The 21,583-nt window shown below is 44.3% G+C and overlaps 1 protein-coding gene across 3 annotated transcripts in view; it reads right to left on the bottom strand.

Moving 5' to 3' along the window:
* ASAP2 (ArfGAP with SH3 domain, ankyrin repeat and PH domain 2) overlaps positions 1–12,884 on the bottom strand; it is an 84,186-nt gene extending 71,302 nt beyond the window's left edge. For all 3 annotated transcript variants that reach the window (XM_084513376.1, XM_084513377.1, XM_084513378.1), the window contains exon 1: positions 12,695–12,884. In XM_084513376.1, coding sequence (XP_084369502.1) covers positions 12,695–12,820 — 126 coding nt within the window. In that variant the 5' untranslated portion in view covers positions 12,821–12,884. The remainder of the gene's footprint in view (positions 1–12,694) is intronic.
* Positions 12,885–21,583: the final 8,699 nt, after the last annotated feature.

Here is a 21,583-nt window from a genome sequence, read left to right as displayed (position 1 = left end):
GCCCAGTAAACTTCAGCACTCCTTTACCAGAGGTGAAACACTGCCGTCCTCATCCTGCAGGGACACTGCCCCAGCTCTGTGTTCACATTTCTGTCTGCAGCCCCCAAAGCCCTTCACGGTACAGAGCCCAGCTGCTGGGAGAGGCTGATCCTCGCTCTGTATCATTCCCTTTGCAGATTTCTCAATTCAGTGCTCTTTCCCCTAGGATTAAATCCTTTCACACAGCATCAGAACCAACAAGAATTAATCTCTGCAGAACGCAGTGCCCTTTCATACAGCACATGATGAGCTTTTTCAATAGAGACTTCTGAGTTGTAGATGGGCGTAATCATAAAATGAAACAATTTCCAGGTGCTCAGAGTTCCCTTATCAGTGGCCTGAATTAGTTTCAGTCGTCTTTCAATCTCTCTGTTTAAACCAGGCAGAGATCCCAGCTGCAATCCCTACAAAACAATCGAAAACTAAATATTAAGATTTCCCTATGTATGATGCACTTAATCCACCTTAAAAATGAAACCTCTGTGGTGTGTGTGCACAGATAAACTGGATGCTGTGACGTGACCCATCCCTCCCTATCCAGCGCTTCTTTGACTCTAAAAATTATTTATCAAGTAATTCTAAGGGCTAGAAATTAACAACGAAAAGAGCCTACAGCAATGCAGCACATTCAAAGCTCTATCTCAGCAGACTTTTGAGAACTTTTCAACAGTAAGAGAACCACAGAATGGTTTGGGTTGGAAGGGGCCTTAAAAGATCATCTAACTCCAACCCCGTGCCATGGGCAGGGACACCTCCCACCAGCCCAGGTTGCCCAAAGCCCCATCCAGCCTGGCCTTGAGCACCTCCAGGGATGGGGCATCCACAGCTTCTCTGGGCAGCCTGTGCCAGCGCCTCACCACCCTCTGAGTAAATATTTTTTCCTTATACCTAATCTAAACCTACCCTCTTTTAGTTTAAAGCCATCATCCCCTGGTCCTATCACTGCACTCCCTGACTTGGAGTCCCTCCCCAGCTCTCCTGTAGGCCCCCTGTAGGTACTGGAAGGCCTAAATAAATCAAGATCTGCATTACAAACATCTTTGGCTTGTATATATGTGACATATATATATATATATATATAGGAGGTGAAAGGGGATATAAGGCACACAAACTTTGTCCAATTTACGACACTCCTGCAACTTTTAGGATACAATGGCAGATTACTAGAGGGGATTCAGGAGACAAAGACAAATCACCTCGACAGTACCAGATCTCCCTAGGAAACACTGCACAAGCTGTTAAAATTAGGATACTGGCAGCATATTAATTATCTCTGTTTTGTTTTCTTTACTGATGAGTTGCTTCCTTTTACATTTTAATGCATTTTGTACAGTTGCACTTGCCAGTTCTGACATGAAAGCTGTGTCCAATGATAAAACTAATTTTCTCCTGAAACATTACGAAATTATTTCTGTTCTCTAGCAGGGTCTGGACTTCAGCCTGGGATTCGCAGCCCTCCCCCCGATAACGCAGTGTATATATCGCCTTTGAAAATCTCTGCGTGGTTTCTCAGCATTAATACATTTTTTTTGCAGTGGAAGAGGAACTGCGTGACAGCGCAATTACCAGCGGCTAATGCAAATAAAAATTAGCCCAGTTATGGCAATCAAACATTTGGGAACATCAGTGTCTTCCTCTTTGGGCTAAATGGAAAAAGAAAGTGCATTCATTTCATTGTGGTGATGCCGTCATGCTGTAGCTATCTGGAAAGAGCTTGAGTTCCTGTTGCAAAAATCCCTAAAATAATAGCCTATTAATTTGCATTTAGGGAATTTGTTTTTAAATGGACAAATGCATCCATTTGTTTCAGGTGCCCAAGTAAAGAGCTCTCAGGACGCTATTACAGCCTCGTAAACAACGACTTGAAGTTCTGCTGGAGTCCCAGCAGCTTTATATACAGCTACAATTAACAGTATGGGCACTCCTGTCACGAAGGGCACAAGTACAAGCGAATCTTAAGCCACACAGTTATTAGTGCATCCACAGTAGACATAAAATACCTATTTATACCATATTTGATGTAAAAATAAAAGCTTTCCCTACAGGGTGACATCTGCCAAAATAATCAGGGAGTTCAAGTACACACAAATCTCTCTGAAATGCAGTGATTAGGAGCTTCCCTTCCCCCGCTGACCACTGGGAAGATGGGTAGCGGGCTGTGCTGGAGCCTAGGACAAAACCCTGCTCAACTTCTGCATGTAAAATCGCAGCAATTTAGAGCAGAGAGGCAGGGCCGTGCCTCAAGCACTTCTGTTGTGTTCCTAAAAGAAATGGGAAACAGCCACTGGGCTGGTGCCTGAAACTCACGAGACAAGTGCCTGAAACTCCGCGACCTCACACCACCACCAAACCCACACGGCTTACACGAGAAGCCCGCCAAGCAGAGCAGTTAAGCAACAGAAAAGCACAAACTAAGCAAAAGAATAAATGAAAGCAAACGAAACACAGCTCACAAAGGAGTTATTAATTCATTGCTGCTTGAGCGCTCCCCTCTTCAGCACTGCTAGTGTCTAGCCTGCATGAAGCCAAGTGTGGGAGGACTCTGCTGTCCCTGGTTGTGTTGTTGTGTAACATACACCTACAGGGCTGTAAAACAAACAAATGATTAGAAACATGTGCTTCGCAAGGCTCTCTGCTGCATCTTTTTTGCATGTGACAACCAAACAGGGGCTCTGCGTTTGCATGGGCTAAGGAAATTTCCACTCGTTGTGCTAGAGCCCAACCATAATCCTGTTTGATTGAAGGGGCTTAAAATGATTAGGAAATGCATTTGTTTTTCACTCGCCTTCCCTAAAACACAGTCTAAACTTCCTTAAAATTGCGTATTCTAGGAAAGAAATCTTGCAGCAACAAAGAACATAAGCCAGAAAACATGAGAAAATAATCCCCATGGATGTCCACGTCACTTCGCCCCTTCTCTCCCTTCCTATACGCTCTCTAAATGTAGAACAAAGCTTCCAGGAACGCAAAAGTCATTTGCTCAGCTCTAATCACTTCAGCTGTTTTGATGTATCTGCACACATGCTTAGCATAATGCCCAGACAGAATTATAGATTTCAGACCAGAACTCCATTGATAATCTCGTCTTTAATCGGGGAGAGCCGAGGGGTCCGCAAACAGCAGGTGCTTCTGTGCTCCGTGCTGCTCCGAGACAACAGGGAGCAGGGCTTCGGCTTTCCCCCTCGGTTCTCTGTTCTTCCTTGGGTTACGAAGTGAGATGCCAGAATTCACAGCAGTTGTTCTTTCACGTTAACTTTTCTCTTTTTTTTCTTTGGAGAGTTTTTTTTTTTTTTTTTTTTTTTTTTTTAAAAACAGCGCTCCAAAGAAATAGTTTCACCGCGCAATGTCACTTCCATAGTAAATATCTTTGTATCTGCGAGCTCTGTTTCACAAAAAGGAAAATTTTTCAAATTCTGCCCAACACCTACTCCCTCAAAAACAAAGCCTACTGCTCTGGATGAACACTACATCGTGCTACCCAAGCTTCTGGCTGCAAAGCAGCGTTGCTTAAAAGAACGTCGCTGTTCAGCTACAGCACCGTATCTCAGTTCCTCCATCAATAAACTCTCCCCCGTAAGGCAAATTATTTTCTCTTTCCAAATACAATTAACTTTGAGACGTCCACAGCAGCTAACGAAGTCTGGGTAATACTTAGTCCTCTCCACTTTCTGGATGCTCAGAACTCTTTTCACTCTCCTGAACTGTGGGTAGGATGAATCTGTGGTATCACCAGGCGGCCACTTCCCTCCATCGCTGCCCCTTCTCCATCTCCCCCACCGACCCCCTTCACGTTAGCCCTCTGCCGTTTGTGTCCTACTTTCTGCATCAACACCGCTGCATTCTCCCTTCCCCTGCAGATCCCGGCTGTTCTCATTTCTCTGCGCTTGCTTACACTCCTGATACCTGTCCTTCTGCCCCTCGTAACGGGGCAGCCCCGATGCTCCTCCACCCCACATACGCCACCACCGAGCTTTTGCTGCTGGACGATTCCCTCTCTCCAAGTTTGGTTTTAACCCTGACTCCCTTTTTTTGCTCTTCCCTTTTGACCCATCCTCACGCTACGTCACAAACAATCCAGCTACCTTCCGCCTCTGATTTTCTTGCAGTCCCTTCTTCCGTTGCTTCCTAGCCAAGTTTACTCCTCCCCTTAACACCAACATTGACAGAAATTTCACGCAACAAGGCTGGATTTAGTCCAAACAAAAGAAGCTGGTAGTTGTCTTAATCACAGGAAAATCTACTAGCTAACAGCAAAAACTCCTCCAGCTTACATCCCAGCAAGAGCTGCTGCACGCAGCGAGCACTTTGAATAGAGAAGAGCTCGAGCTCAGCGCTAGCAAATGTGAGAGCGTGGGGAAAAGGCTGGGGAAAACAAAAAAATTCCCCATCATCAGCTTGCAATGAGCTAAACAGTTACAAACAGCAAACTTCTGCTTCTCCCGTAACTTCACCCACAGTTTCCAGATGGGTTTAAAAAAAAAAGCCTTGGAGAAAATGCACTAAAGCAGGGATTTTACCTTCACACGAAACCTGGCTGTAATCATCCCCTACAGCATGGTTCTCAGGGACTCAGTTTTTCCTAAGAAACCGCCAGCACTGGTGAAGGAGTGCAGGAGGAGCCACCACATCAGACCCAGAGGAGCAGAACTGCTGTTTGAACAAGTCTTAAAAATCAAGGCATTAAAGAAAGAAAAACGGGCTTAAGATCAGACATGACTTCAAAGCACTTTCCGAATCTTTTCAGAAGCCATTCATGGCCTAAACAATCACGTCAGCTCTCTGGTGCCCTCCCCGTGCCACCGCTGTCCCTCTCTGCTGCATTCTTCCGCAGCGTCCTGAGAAACTCCCCAAGCCCTTCATTCACCAGTTTTCCCTGTGTGAAGTTCTTGCACATCCGACTACAGCTTCAAAACTGAAAGCAAACATGAAAGCACGGTCTTCTGGCAACGGCGGTTGCTGAAAAGACCTTTTTGCAGTATTTTTCAAACATTTTTAAAAGCTGGAAGAGGAGCTGCTTACTTTGCTAGCCTGCCACTCACCCAGGGATACTGACAATCTTTAAGAACATTTCTCCTCAATTTAACAGCCATGGTTTGCGTTTCTGTACCTGTTGCCATCATTTTTATTAGCTGTAAATACTTCTTACTTGCATCCTGACTTTCTTTTTATCCATCTGTGCTTACAACAGGTTATCATCCTAGTTTTCAGAGGATTTGTCAGGACTGTTGGCTCATCATCATCCTAATTCTTTCAGAATCCCTGAAAATAAGTTAACCAGCCCCAACAAATCGAGTGCTTCAAGCTCAGAGTTTTGTTCACTGATTTGCCAACTTCCATTTCTATTCCCACTATCCATTCCATCTTCTCCCCCATGCTGAGCTCCCAAACTGTGGCAGAGCAATCACTGAGACCTGGCAATACCTGCATTACCCCTGCTACTACGTTCTAACCACGTAACATCCCTTCCTTCTCCCCTCTCAGCTCCACGTGCCGAGGGAATGGTCTTGTTTTCCTTACCGCCTGCTGCTATAGCTAAAGAAACCAGACTTCTCCAAATCTTACCCACACTTTTCAGAGTGCTACGTTCCTCTGATGACCTTTTTCTTCCCATTTCTGACAGGCTCTGCTCGTTTGTGACATTCTTCTCCAGGTGTTTCAAGTCCATAGTTGTTTTTTTTCCCCATAGTTTTCCCCTTTCCTGGGACGTTTCCTAAATATTTTTCGTGCTTTAGTAAATAAACTCTTCAGTTCTGCTGACTTAGCCAGCTCTCAGTTTAATGGCTTGCTCCTAAACACAACTTTTTGGCTTATTTTGCTTTGTTTTTGTTTTTAATTGCTTTGTTTGGCTTTTGATATACAATGAATCAACCCCTAATGATTCAACAAAACACTTTGCTCGTTTCCAGTCTCATCCGCAGCAGCCATTTGATTGCTGCCTTTAAATCAGCGACTCTCACAGCAGCTTCCCCTGCTCCTCCACGCTTCCTCCTGCAAAAATGAACATCTCGGCCTGTCACCACAGATGTCTGACCATAATGTAGCTGCAGCACAGCTCGTGTTTTTTCCCCTTGCACTCTTCCTCCACGCCTGCAACACCAGCACACACTTTACCAGATTATAATAGCCAACAGGTTTTCTTGAAATGAAACCTACCACCAGCCACGCAGGCTCCTCCTGCACAGTACCTCTGCTACACAGCTTAGAGCTTCTCACCATTTGATTTTGATTGTTACACAATTCTGGCCTTGACAAATACAGCCTTCCTCAGCCACATCCGTTCCTGATACTGCTAAAAAGCCTTTCATTTGTCTTCTGCGCAAAGCATCCCTCTCGGTACTTGCAATAGCACTCTCTTTTGCAGCAGATGTAAGGTGATGGGTTTTGATTGCAATGCTCCCAAGCAGGCAGCACCAACCACCTCGTCACTTCTGATCCCCTTTCCTCTGATCAGACTTACACGCGCCACCAGCACCCACTTGTTGTTTCACAATCACACCCTCACGTTTTCCTACCTGGTAGTTTTGTTACCAACGCTTATTTCTCACAGAGCCTACAAACTCTCCTGAGCTACACACGTCACTCAACAGAATGGGAAGGGGACTGGGGATGGAAGACGTTACCACAGCAGGAAAGCCCGCAGAAAGATTTCACCCAGCGAGTATCATCTGACTTTCCACTTTTCTTCTTTTTTCCCTATCCACGGGAGAACGTTCTCCCCTCTCCGGCAGCATCAAGAACATAACATTTACCTGAAGCCAGTGAGGACAGAAAGCAAGTGAGGCCACTTGCTCATCCCTAAGGGAGGGCCTCAGGGGCGTGAAGCCCCGCTGAGCTCTAGGACCATGGACAGGGCTGCCTTGCCCCTTCCAGCACCCAGCCACCCAAGGGGGACAAGTCCAGGGAGCCCCCCCAGGAGAGGCAGGACAGAGCGCTGACACGCTCAGCAGCAGAGCTTGAAGAAAGGCAGAGGGAGGAGGAGACCAAGCAGCAACAAAATACAGGGAAGCTCCAGTGACAGCCAAGACAGTGGACGAAACAGCTACTCAAAATGGGGCCCAGGAATCAGGCTCTTGTCCTAACAAAACGAAGGCCCCACATTTACCAAGCACTGCTGGATATTCTGGCGTGAGAGAACAGCATGAACGTACGGAGAGGAACCTACAGTGGGTTAAATGGAAGCAGAAAGAATTATCCTCTTTCCATGTCTACTCTCTTTTATCAGCAGCATGAAGACAATCCAGTGAAGCTGGTTCTGAGAAATGCAACAGCACTAGAGAAAAAGTTAGAAGATAAAAGCCACGGTTAGTAAAATAATTTGGGAACGTGTGTATTTTCCATTGATGCTCCTACCAGGAACAAGGCATTTGGTATTAGGAAGCAGATTCCCTGCTGGATGCACCAAGGTAAGGTGCACAGCATGACCTGAAATGGTTTTATCTGACTGCATTTTCTGTACCTCAGACGTTCAAGGCTGCGACTCTCTGTTTTATAACGCGCAGAGCTCCAGCTGCAAACCTACAACTCAGTTCCTGTATTTCCCCAACTTCCATCTTCTATTTTCCTCTCAGAAAAGAAACAAATTCCCACACTCCTTCTGAAATCGTAACACCATTTGTGCCATAATGACTTTTCCAGAAACTTCTCTGGATGCTAATGACAAACAAATATGACTCCAGAAAGGAAGCAGAAGTGGAAAACACAAAAGTCTTAAACAACACTGTATTTATGGAACTGTATTTGGTAATGAGCTAAGAAAAGCGTGCAAGTATGTTCTAGAAGGAGCACCACCTTATAGTGGGTACACAGATATATTTTAAGAGAAGGAAGTACACAGATAATAGCAGTAAGTTTTCCAAAATGCAATACAGCATGACATTTTCTACTACTTCTCAATCCACAAAAACATCGTCACGCAGATTTCCAAAGCAAGACACTAACAAAAACATAGTAGAAGACAGAACCCCAGTCCTGAAGCCCTAACAAACCAAAACCACCTAACAGGACAAGTACAACTTTTGGTAACACGTGTGTGCATCCAGACTCACGTTCACTGATCCTTCCAAGCTGTTTTTACCTCTTGCCCTCATTAGCTTTGCAGAACCACAATGGAGCAGGGAGGATTAAAAAAAAACTCTAACATACAAGAGGAATTCGACAAGAGTCAATCCCTTACGCCTCTCTAAATCAGCTGAAAGCTGTGGGATTACCTTCGAGGGGATGAAGTTGTTTTCATTTCCGATACAAAAATTTGTGTTGTGAGTGACAGTGAGGAAGGAGAGGACCTGACACTGAAATGACATGCTGCAGTCCCAGTAATTGAAATTACAAAACAAAACAAAAACAAAAAGCCACACAACTACTCGGTGTAACTGTTAAACGACAGACACATTGAGGTGCAATGGTTGTGGAACAAGACCTAGGGAAGAACAGCAAACACAGAGCCAAAATTACAAGTTATGGTGTTAACGTTAATTTCACAGATTTTATAGAAATTCGTGGACAGGGGCTTTTAAATAAACCCCAAACAATTACACTTATCTACGTGCAGACAACAGAGGCCATCTTTGCCTACCACCACGCTCTTCCTTTTGCCTGTATGCTCTCCATCGTTCCACCACCCATTTGTCCTGCCTACTTACGACACGTTCAGCGCGGTAGAAAGCGCTGCTGTGCTGGGGAAGACGTTCCACTAACCTATTAAACTTCTGTCAGTGTTTCCATTCTCCTCTCTTCACGTGCTTCCTGTGAAGTTTAAGCAGGCAGGGCACATCAAACAACTCCCCATTTATAGGGTAGCCTGAACAAGAGCCCCTTGCCCCTTCAATCTTGATCCAGAAGCACCTCACCACAAAAAAAAAAAATATAGGAAAAATAAATAATTCAGATTTTTATGAGTTTTGGTTCCAGTCTTTTCTGGTAAGACTTAACCCATGCTTCAAAATAAAGCAGCACGCTTGGATACTGTTCATTAAATCACTCTGTAAAATAATAATTACCCCAAATCTTCAGTAATCACTGGTATTAGGACCATTTTGCAGGCTCCGTTACAGTTTAGGGACTATTTTATTTAACGTAGAGCACATAAAAGAGAGAAGTATACGTTCCAAGTAATAGCAGCACTAAAATCAAAATTTTAAGCATTCACAGCTTAAGAATGGTCACTACGCAGTTTCAGATCCTGTAATAAAGGGGGACCAGAAGCAGTGAGCTGAAAAGGCTGCATTTGTCAAACGAGATTACTGGTTTCAAGCAACCCCTCCCCCCAGCCATGTGACCACGCTCTGGACTGTATCAATTAAAACTTGTTTAATCTTAGTCATTATCATGCACGCAAAGATTAAACAGTAACCTGTAAGGCCTGAGCCGTACCGCTCACTGGTAACTTGGCTTCAGCGGGAGCTAAAGAGATCCCCATCGTTTTGCTAAGCAACATCCTCGTCTGAGAACAATACAGAAATGACACCATTCCTTGCCTTTGGAAATCACCCCGTGCCCCAGGAGCATGCCTTTCCTAATCCCTTTCCACTCCCGAAAGCGAAGGATCGGATTCTCTTCCTTGAATAGGCAGCGGTTTCCAAGCGTGTGCACTTCTGGGGATCTCACAGACCGTAATGAGCGGTCTGTAATTAGTCTATACAATTACAGAAAACAGTGAGACTCCAAGTATTTCCAGCTGATATTAAAAATCAATCATACTTGGCAAACAACAGAGGTCAGTTCATCCAAGTTCAGGAAATGCTGATTTAAGGCAACACCAATGCCCACAGAGACCTAACTGGTAAATTATCCACACACCAGCGTCCAGCATCTCATCGATTTCCTCGCTTAACAAGCCCTTTACCACTCCATCACGGAAAGCCAGGCCTCATTAACGGAACTTTTAAGACATTATTAGATACCTGCTCATTAACTAAGACAGAGTTACAGAACTGGTAGCCAGCAGTGTTAGCGGTAAGCGCAGGAGGCTTCCCATTAGGATCTGGAAGCAGATATCTTTGTTTGCACAGAGGTGAGCTCAGGCTACGAAGTCACACCAGCCCCCAGCTCCTGTGCTACCTCCCCGCGTCTCTGCCTGCGAGGGAGCACAGGGCACGAGGGAGGCTCCAGCTAGCTTCGTGCAGGCTCAGTCCGGTCCAGAACCAGATCACCTAGGAAAAGCAGATAAGGACATCCACTAAACAGTACTATTTACCACTCCGAGCTTTTTACTCTGTTGATTTAAGTATTAAGTTTTTATTTTCCATGATACTGAACTGCCTCTAGTTAACAAACCGCCTCTTTCACAGTGGCTTTGTAAAATCAATCCCTACACAAAGCCAATAGTCAGCCAGGTTTCAACTTACCAATTAACCACGTTGAGTAACACATTCCCTAAATCATACAGAGCCAAACCTCCTCGTTTTCCATACCGTACCGTACGCTGCAGCAGAGTAGTGCACACTGGGAACTGATGCTTCACCGTGCCTGTGACACTGGAAACGCCAATGGGTTCCCTGTCCTACCTGTCCATTTTGAGATGCCTTCTTTACTGAGTCTTTGTTCACAACCTCATAAACCAATTCTTGCCTAGCCTTTTGGAAGAAAAACATGCTGAGTGCTGACTTCTCTGTTACACAATATATATCAACATTTTTATCAAAGGATCACATTTAACCTGAAAAACCAGGCACATTACGTTGAAGGACCTGAGTATTACCAAACCGAAGTAGTGTTGCATCTGCAGATTTCACAGGTGTGAAACCATGAAAATTTGTTTGTTGTTCTTGACACATCAAAGTACAAAATAAATAAATAAAAAATCAGTAGTCACTTAAAGACATGCTGTAGGACATCAGCATGAACAGGCAGCAATTGCTGATATTTTGCCAAAAGCGCTAGATAGATCAATAAGATTAAGAAAGCCATAGCCAGTGCAATTTCTCATCATCTGCCTTATAAACTTTACTTGGATCTGTGAGACACTAGGTCCTTCATTACCATCTGTATCAAAAAAAAGCTAATTTTTGAAGTGTCTAATATCTGAAATACGCAGCGATACAAACTAACACTCAACATCCTGAGTTTCTTTACAAATCCAAGAGCGGTGTATCAGCGACCTGATACAAGAAGAATGCCAAGCATACAGATTAAATAAGAAAGGAATCCACTGGAGCAAACTTTTCAACGTGTATCATTCTCCTAACATTAAAAAAAAATTCAAGATGCAACTCGTTGAATTTTTAAAAGACCTTAAGGTGCACAACGTAAGTTACAGATTCCATATCCTACCTACATTTTGTGTAAATTAACATGAAAGAGAAAACAGCCACGAAAAACAAAAACTTTCCTGAATTTTTCTCCTGAGAAATGATGTGACATTCTCACAGACATAGAGCTTGAGAAACTGAGGCTAAGACACAGAGCAATTTTTGAGAGAGCTGTAAAAAAAAAAAAAAATAATAAAAAAAAAATCTCAACCTAGCTGCTTTTGATCCCAATGCTTACACTAACTTCTATTTTGTGTCAATCAGTTTTTAGGCAGCTGTACCTTACAACTTCAGTGGTTCACTATTATTGATATTCTTTAAGTCACCTTTCACAGAATCCTGGATACAAAACTGTTGATCTTAAGACTATCAGGCTAATAAGGTATAATTAAAGCCAGGCACTTAAGTGCAAGCTTGCATGGAAGAAAATTACCTCAGGAACAAAACAGTAATTCCTTCTGTGCAGATTATTTCGAATTCAGCTCCTTGCTTTAGTGGTTTTGGGAACTGGCAAAACAGGAAAATCTTGAAAAGGGTGTTTAAACACCTAACCTGGGTTTTGTTCGCTTAATAATCCATTGCTAGTGGCAGCTCTTTTGTAAGAAGGGCCACTAACTACTGACAGGGCTCTTTCGCTGAAGAGGCTCTTTCCCAAAGCCACGCTTAGCGCAAAAACAAACCAGCTCCGCTCACACACACACCGCCAGAACTGATGTAACAGGTAGACGGGGCAAATGAATCCACATCACAACTCTCCCCTCCCACAAGTTTCTTCAGGGAAGCTGCTGGAGGAGGCAGGCTGCAGAGAGGCTCCTTTCATTGTGTGCACGGGGCTGGGACGAGGAATGTGCTCCAACTGTGTTCAGACCTGTCCCAGCTCTCCGGCTGGTGGGAAACGGCAGGGAAAAAGGGCTCCGTCTCTGCTGGCGGCCGCCCTCCTCTCCCCAGCAGCTTCGGCTGCCTTGCAGGGAAGGCGAACAGCTCTGCAGCAAGCCCGGCTGGCTGTGGGGAGACAAAACGAAGGGGCTCAGCCCCCCGTGGGGCAGCTTTTGGGGCGGCTGCAGGGCTCCTGAGGGCAGCTCACCTCAGCACACACGCCTCGGGGGGGTAAATCGGGGCTGGGAGGAGGATCCAACCCCACCTGTGCCAGCCCGAGTCCCCCCCAAAAATGGCTGGGGGGGCCGAGGAGGGGGGCAGCGCCTCGTCCCTTCCCCCTTCCCTTTCTTCCCCGTGCCCGGGCGGCCGAGCCCCGTTTCCTCACGGCGGCGGCCGAGGGCGCTGCTCGGGGCCGGGCGGGGCCGCGGCCAGGCCGAGGGGGCTGCGCCCCTCTTCCCTTCCTTTTCCTTCCCCTTCCCCTTCTCCCTTTCCCCTTTCCTCCTCCCCTTCCCTGCCCTCCTCCCCGGGCTCACCTCCTCGATGGCCGCCACCGTGTTCCTGCACTGGGCCATCCGGGTGGTGAAGTTGGAGGCGGTGGGCGACTTGTAATCCTCATTGGTCTCGGACACGAATTCCGACACGGAGATCTGGTCCGGCATGGCGGGGCGGGGATGAGGGGAGGGCAGAGGGGAGGGGAAGATGGGGGGGGAAAGCGGGCGGCTCCGGGGTGCGGGGGGGGGAAGGGAGGGCCGATGGGGGGCTCCCCCCCCCTCACATCGCTCGGCAACCGGCGGCGGCAGCGCCCTCCCGGCCGTTGTTCCTCCGCCGCCACACAAGGAAATTCCCCGCACCCACACACACTCCTCCTCCTCCTCCTCCTCCTCCTCCTCTTCCTCCTCCCCGCCCGGGCACGCAGCACCGGGAGCTGGGCACACGCCCAACGGTGGTGGCGGCGGCGGGGAGCTGGCTCCTCACCCCGCCTTCCTCCCCTCCCTCCTCCTCCTCCTCCTCCTCCTCCCTCACACACCGACACACGCGCACAGGGCGCCCCTCGCCCCCCGCCGCCCGCCCGCCCTCAGAAGATGGCGGCCCCCTGCCCAGCCCGCCTCGCCTTCACCCCCCCCCTCACACACCACACGCACACACACACCGCCACGGCGGGCACCGGCCGTGCGAGTAAAAAATGGGTTTAACAACAGCGAGCACAAGGCTGGGGAGGGTGGGGTGCTACCTGCTGCAAGGGTGGAGCGCCTCAGGTGGCCGCGTTGTCCCTGTGTGGCGGCCGGCAGGTAGCAGGGATGTCCTCCTCATCCTCCTCCTCATCATCCTCCTCATTCCCCTCTCCCTTCTCCTCCTCCTCCTCCTTATCCTCCTTTCTTCTCCTCATCCTTCTCCTCCACATCTCCTTCTCTGCCTCATCCTCCACCTTTCCACAGCAGAATGATTTCTCTTAAGAGTTCACTTGCATAGTTCCAAAGGAAAGTTTGAGAAATGCTGTCATTCCCAAGAGGTCCACACAAAAAAATAAATAAAAAATAAAAAATACTTGCAGACTAAGTTAACGTTTGTGTCTCGTTTCTTAGAAAGCTTTTTTTTTTTTTTTTTTCTGTGCTGGAGGGGGAAGCGTTGTTAGCACAGCAGATGCTTTTTGTGCTTTTTTCTCTGAAGCCACATGGATGAATTGAGGCTAAGAATGCAAAAAGCAATCCCAACTGCGGGATTCGTGACTAAGGCAGCAGAAAGGAGATAGACAAGGTGTTGCCATGCAGGCACGGTGCCTGTGTTAGAAATACAAGGACGTGATCTACAGTGGCGATCTCTCCCGGCCTCAAAGCCCTCAGGATTTCCAGCCTGTTAGTGCAGAAAGCTTTGGAAGTTTGTATTTTGACCCAGGAACTCCCCAGTGGCTTTTCACTCCCCTCTGGTGCTACAGTTATTAGCTTTCTATGAGTGATTCTTTATTACTGTGATTTAAAACTCCCCGGGGAATTCAGATGTGTAAGCAGGTACTCTTTCACTGCACTTTGTAAAATGTCCAAGTACATAACTGCAGGCCGAACCAGATGTTACTTCCCCTTGCAATCCTTGCTAGCGCCGTGTTAGGTTCTCCTTTAACACAAACGGTGAAGTTTGTCAACCACATTTCTTCTACTGACTGTAATAAAGCAGACAAATGAACAGTGAATATCTGCATATGCTTTTCTTTATTTAACTCTTACTAATTTTTCCATTCTAATCATTCTTTATTCTCTCTCACAAAAATCAGCACTATTATTTTGGTTCTGTCTCCATACAATTTTGTATTATAAACCTCTCTCCTTGTCAAGACTCGTGCATATTTCACTTAACAGGGCATGTACCTGTGTAAAGTATTTCAGTGCTAATGGGTTAAACGCGTTGTCTGCATGTCACATATATTTGTAACCAGGCTTAGTACAAATATTCATTCTTGCTAAAAATACGTCTGATGTTACATCTTCATTTTTGTATCAGCTGATGGTGATACCATTAGAGCAATACCTACTATCGCACTATTAATCTAAATTCAGTAAACACTCACATTCTTAAACTATCATATCTTCCAATGTGACATATTTACTTACAAGATTTGAAGGGGATTAAAAACTTGAGGACCAAAAGGCAAGTAATACTAGATTTTAATGTTTTGCAACAGCTGTATCTGATATAGTCCAAATCATCAGCATATCAATGATGTCCCTAGCAGTAGCATCTTCAGCCTGATACTATATGCACCTAAGGCAGTATCCTTATACAATGAAGCCTTAAATTCTATAGACCACATTTATGCAGTAGATTAGATTGGATGATTTCAGTGGTATCTCTTGATCTTCTAATGGCTTCAAATATTTGCCATCCCAATGAACCTGCCAGGTACTTTGGTCTGTCTTTTTGCTTGAAAGATTATGCATTTCACTCTCCTTTATCCTTGAGCTAAAGACTTGTGCTTGGTTGGTTCTGGAAGGTTTTCCGGTAGACATCCAATCTTAAGACTCAAAAGTTTGGAGAACCCGGTGCTTCTACCAGTGTTTTATGACAACAGTTAGTTGCAATTACTTTGTGTTCCAGCTATTGCTTGGTACTACAACTTTTCTGGTGGTTTAAGGAGCTATTCAGTACTCATGCATTTCTCCGTATGACTATTCTTATACACCGTAGTGAGATTATTTCTCAGTTTTGTTTCTTGGTAAAGCGGGCTGATCGACTCCTCTTTTTTAAAGAGGGCAAAGCTGACTTGAATTGCTTTGTATTGGCCACAACCCAAGACTGTGTACACAGATGGTGACTGTGGGTCAACTGACATGTGGTAGCTTGTTACTCTGCTGTAACGCTTTTATTAGTGTGTGCCAGTCCCGCGTCTCTCACTGAAAGGGTATTTTCTCAGCCCTTCAATCATTTTTATAGTTCTAACACCTCAGTAAATTAGGTTTTGGTTCCCTGTTCCCTCACTGATACATTCAAGAGTTTCACAAGAATTTTTGGTCCCAGTATGATAGTGGTTCAGCTCTGTCCTCTACATATTTATGAGCAATACTTAATTGCAGCATCCAGCCCCATTATTTTAGTTTGTAAGTAAGTGGTCCAGTAGCATGTCTCATTACAATGTCCTAAAGTCTGCAGGTTGCTCTGCTGAAAAGCATCTAACCTTGTGGTTATTCATAGACCACATCTCCATAGAGCGGCGTGAAATACCAGGGTTTATTTAGGTCTCTCTCACTTTCAGAGGATATGAAAATTGGGAAACTTGGTTTGTACAAAAATTTCATCCTATACTGACTTCAAACCAATATTAACAGTTTCATCGATGGGTATTGTTAAAAGCATGAGTTAGACCTTCAAAATCACAAGGTAGATTTAAAAATAACATTCCCCCCCCCCCCCCCCCCCCCCCCCCCCGCTTTTTTTAGCCTTTAGAAATTACATCTGTGTAAAAAAAATACTGATTTCTATCACTAAGTAAAAGCACAAACCACAGACCAGGTGCTATACAAGCACAAAAGAGTAAGGCAGTCTCTGGGGATCTTAGCTAGCGGGAAAGCAATTGAGTGAATATACGGAAATACTGGGCCATAACTGGTCTGTATGGGAGTCTGTGATCTTGGCACGCTATTGTCCAAGTGTTTCCGAAGACATTTTAAGTAGGGTCTTCGAAAAAGACTATGAGATAGATTTGGGGTGTTTAAGGGGGAATCATTACGAGAAGAAGGGTTAGTGTGAGAGGAAGCACTTAAGACTTGACTCCTTGAGGTTTAACAGTTAGAAGTTGGAGGTTAGCATCATGGATCAGAGGCAAAAGTTAACGTCTGTTTAACGAAAGGGCATGCAGAAGGAGTTGTAAGAATAGCAAGGAGAAAAAACATGATGAGCTGGTTAGCATAGTTGATGATCCCTTAAGCAGCTGCCTGGAATAGGACTCAAAATGTGTAGGGATTTCTTTTTCCACAGTAGTCATGTGTCATTATTGCCCTTTACTGACTAGCTCAATAACAATTCTTTCATGGTAGTTGCTCTCTCTCTCTTTCTTATCAATGTTTTTTCACAGAATTTCTTTCTTTGATAACTTCAGAAGGTCTTGGGAAATATTTTTCCTTGGCCTTTGTAATGTACTTGGTATTTTACAGGGATTCTTGATTAATTCTATCAAAGGTATGGTTTGAGGAAATGCAACAAGAAAGTGGTTCATAGAAAATCTCATTGGCCTTGTTTATCTTCAAACTTAAAAAATAAGCACACATATAGATGTAGTCTGTCAGCTGCTAATTACTGGGTGACAATTTTCAGGCAGGTAGGTGCTAAATTCAGAAATGTATGAGTACATGCAAGTTGGAGCAGATAGGTTATACACTGTGTGATAAGCCCTGTTACTCGATCCTGTGGTTTTATTCAAAGTCTTCGTAAGATATTTATTACTTTACTTGAAGTATCAGTTCCTGGTGTTCAGTGTTCAGATAAGCACTTTCAAAACAGACTCCACTCTCCAAAACCAGTTCCTGTAGTTTTAGAGAAAGGCTGCTAGTTGTGATTTCAAAAGGTACAAAACCCTAAAAGAGCAGACATTTGGTTATTTTTAAATTACACCTGTGATTTTTAGGGTCTAACTCATGTTTTAATGATACTAATTACAGTGTGTAGCAGCTTTAGAATAACAGTGTCTACTGTTTAAGAATGAACTCCTGGCATTATTCTGTTGAAAATAGTTCCTATCTGAAAATGTTGGATTTGCTCTCATGTGTGTATTTGTGGAGATTTATTTCCACAGATGTGTTGCACCTCTGTCTAAAAATTCTGCAAATTAAGTTAGCTCAGAAAAGGATATTTTTTCAGGTGTTTTTGAATTTGGAAGTACCTGCTTGGGAGCTGATGTTGCAAGCATGTGTGGTATGTACTTTTCTCGCTCTTAATATGTATTCATGTTCCATTGTATTGCTCTCTCAGACTTTTGTGGGTAATTTATAAAGATCTATTTTCCCTAGTATTGTAATAACAACACTTAGTAACATGATGTAGACAAGGGCAAGGAAAAAAAAAAAAAGACTACTGATATTTTGTGCAATTTCTTGCTTCTTCCAGAAGATGCTCTTTTAACCAGTAGCAGGGGAGTGTGCTACTTAAACAGTGAAATCAAACACGTCTCGGTCTGTAAACCTGTCAGTGTAATGGAAATTTTACTTACTGAACTTTGGCAGAACTTCACCTTTTAATATTTAAATTTGGTAATGATATCTTGTTATCACCGCATTTGTAAGGCGTGCCCTGGATGACCGTGTGTATTCCAATGTGTTATATAAGAATGTTCTAGGTTTTTGGAATCCAATGTTCACTTTAGTTGGTCAAACTGATTATTTCCATGCTGCTATTTCAGGATGCCTTCAAGAGCTGCCCCCCTCATGATGCCTCAGGCTGGATTGTGTTGTGTGGATCAAGCTTCAGGCCCCTGGGCCATCTCTAGCATGTGAATCAGATGGGAAGCCCTCAGGGATAACAACTGCTGAAGAGTTACCTTGCTACAGACACAGAAAGGTTGTTCAGATACTCATGCTGTACAGATTGTATTTCCACTGCATACCTTCACTTCACTCTTTGTCATTATCCCTCACTCCCACAGCCTCTGGGTCTTTGCACTGGTTTCATAAACCAGCCTGCTAATAAAAGGGCAGGAGGGCAATCTCAGAAGAGGGAAACTCAGTATTGCTAGTACCTAGGCAATCTTAGGTCCTGCTGCATTCACAGCATTCACAAAAACAAGCACATTTTGGAGGGTAATTCCCAAAGTTTCATGTCACCCCTAGACTAGCACCACATCCGTCCTGTTGGTAGCTCAAGAGTGTCCAAAGAAGGTAATGCACTGGAGCTGAACTGCCTTTCTGTAGCTTTCCTTTTTGATCTAATTCTGATAATGCAGCTTCAGATCACCAATGAAAATATCCAAGATCTGTCTGTGAGCCACTTACCAGACCATATTCAGTACACCGTGCTTTGTTGTATCAGCTCCTTGGCATATAATTTGCAATAAGGTGATTTGTATTCTAAGAAATTGCAGAATTACAATTCAGTCACAGAATCAGCAGTGTTCTCTGTCTTCAGGTGACAGGAATGACATGGAAGTCAACTGAATCATGTTTTGGAATAAAGAGACACTAGGTCCCTTGGGCACAATGTGAAGAAACAAGAAGAATATTCCTGAATTCAGGAATTTAAAAAAAAAAAAAAAAAAAAAAAAAAAAAAAAAAGGAAAAAAAATGTATTGTTTTCAAACACAAAGGGCCTTTTATTTGTCGCATAAATTTGCTGTCAAGGAGAGGCTCCTGAAAGTCAGTTCAGAAAATAACAGTGCTTCATTGCGCTACTGGAATTTGAATTTAGAAGCTAGATAAAAAAACTTGAAGGTGGTCTCTCTCCAAAAAGACAGCTCCAAATGCTATGAAACCCCAGGATATTAAATACAATTCTATCTGGCTAGGGCCGGAGCAGCACAGAGGAAGAAGGTCTGTCAAAAAAGGGAACTAAAACTGAAGTTTACCTGGTTTTAACATGTAATCTAAGTATAGAAATTCAGAGTAAAGAGAACTGAAACTGAAGTTTACCTGGTTTTAACAGGTAATGTAAGTGTAGAAATTCAGAGTTTCCCCATTGCAGCGAGGCTTGGCTCAAAACAAAGTAGAATTTAACAGAAAAACATGCTGTGTTTGATCTCCCCGTCTCCCAATCAGAGTGAAGCACATGTAATCATGTACTTTGTGAATGTCTGCTAAATAAAATATGACAACCTTTAAAGTAGAGAATATATTAATAAACAAAAGTAAGTCTTATAGCCTGAAGTCTCCTAGCCTTGTAGGGTAAAGTCCTCACCTTACCTACTCAACCTTCTGTCAGATAATTTGCCTTGAATGGGAATGATCAGGCAGTGATGAAGTAGCTGCCTTGGATGCCTTTAAGCAGCCATCTTTTGCTGCCTTGGTTGCTTGCCCAGTGCTGGTATTCAGGAATCCATGGAAAATGGCAGGTAAACTAACATTTTTTGTTGGTTTACCGTGCAGGGCAACTACCTTGTGATGGGGGACATGGCAGGCAGTGCAGAAAGGAATTCCCTTCAGAGGTCATAGTCCCACTCTTGTGATCTGCCTAAACAAGGTCCTGCAGGTTTTCTTGATAGTTGTACTTTGCTGGTCTGGAACTTCAGGCCTAGAAAGGGCCTAGGAGAAGTGCTTATGCCACTCTGAGTAATAGTAAAAAGAGCCTACAGAAACTGTACAACTTGGACCAGGAGGCTTCTCAGGCAGGAAGGATTCTGTCGAGAAGGTCATTCCCTCAAGTTATACCAAGGAGACATAGTTTGTATAGTACCATGAAATCTCTGATTACGTGGATAATGAGAGAGAAAAAGAGGGTATGGTTAAAAAACCTCAACATTTTCCTTGTGGATTGCTAAGAGGTGGCCAGACTATTAGGAAGGAAATTTTAAATGACTTTCACAAATTTAAAAAAAATACTAGTACAGCCGTAGGTGGAAACTTATCTAGGATATGGGTGCAGTGCAGTAAGAACACTGTGTCAGAGCAGAGCTCTTCCTTTTATAGTCAGTGAGGAAATAATGTGTTATCTATATAAATTATCTTAGGCAAGCAACATAGCACGCACGTCTGCTGGTTATGCACAGTCACACTAACTCCTGACCTTTGTCAAGGGAAAGCCCTGATTCCCTTCTCACTCCTGAATCTCCTCACCACAAGCTTGTTTTGGCTGTCTATTGAGGTTACTCATACTGTTAATAAGTTTCTGTCCATGTTTGTTTTTTCTTAACACTATATCCTAGCACTTGACATACTCAAATGCGGGGTAAGTTAGTGTGAAGTGTCTTTGTGGCCTACAAACTTCAGCCCAAGGGTTACTGCTGGAGAAAGGGGAAGTGAGAGTGAAGACTAGGAGTAGACATAAATTAGGTTTATACCATCCTTACTTAGTAGTACTGTCTACACTGTTGCCGTTATGGCCTACTCTCTTTACTTCTAAGGCATCCCACCAAGGAGACACTTTGCCAGACGTCACAGTTTTAGAATGGCGATGACTCTTTGTTTATTATACCATGAGATTGTGCAGTGTGAGACATCATCCTGAGGCAATTGCCAACCCTATCTCCTCTGCCTTGGCCAGTTTCCACAGTGCCACATGGCAGCCCAAGCCCCAGGCTCCCACATGGGGTTCCATCTCAGCAGCCCATCTCTTTCTTGGAAATGGACTTGTGTGATCTGAGGGACCTCAAAAAATTGGGGCTGTTTGAGGGGTGATAGACAGTAGTAGCATTGACAGGTATGATGGCAAGGAAGTGGTCTTTCAGAAAAGGCCTGCAGGTGAAAAAAAAAGAGGAAGTGTTGGGGATGAAAAGGGAGTGAAGATGAAGCAGTAGCATATCCTGTCTTGCCCCTCCTACAGGACAAGTCGTGGTAATGCAGGACTGACTGGTGAGCTGTATTTGTGACATCTGCTGAAAATTTAGAGTTGTGTAGTCCATTGAGTTTGGAAGATCTTGGAAGGACAAAGGAAAAGTTGACCTCATCTCTGAAGTACATTGTCAGTGCACCTCCGTGCTGGAGTGTGGCAGACTGAAAGAGACTCAGAAAGCAGATCAGCTCTAAGCTGTGCAGTGCATTCCTCTTGCAGTACAGAAGAAGTCAAATCTGAATTAACAAATTACTTTTACTTTGTATGCTCTTGCGTTTTTGAATGCTGGCCACAGGCAGAAGTAATGACTATTCAGGCCTGTGATTGCTGCCTATCTCAGTTGCTCCTAGCTGGGGAAAGGGAATTGAAGCTGCACGTCACAACAGACATGCATCTACAAAGCATTCAGTATAGAAGGCAGACTTTGAGATGATTGTGAGTGTCTGACACTGATGGAAGGGTGT

This window comes from Aythya ferina, assembly GCF_964211825.1.
Source record: "Aythya ferina genome assembly, chromosome: 3".
NCBI lineage: Eukaryota > Metazoa > Chordata > Aves > Anseriformes > Anatidae > Aythya > Aythya ferina.
The sequence above is the reverse complement of the archived record's forward strand: the minus strand, read 5'-3'. Positions and strand labels throughout refer to the sequence as shown.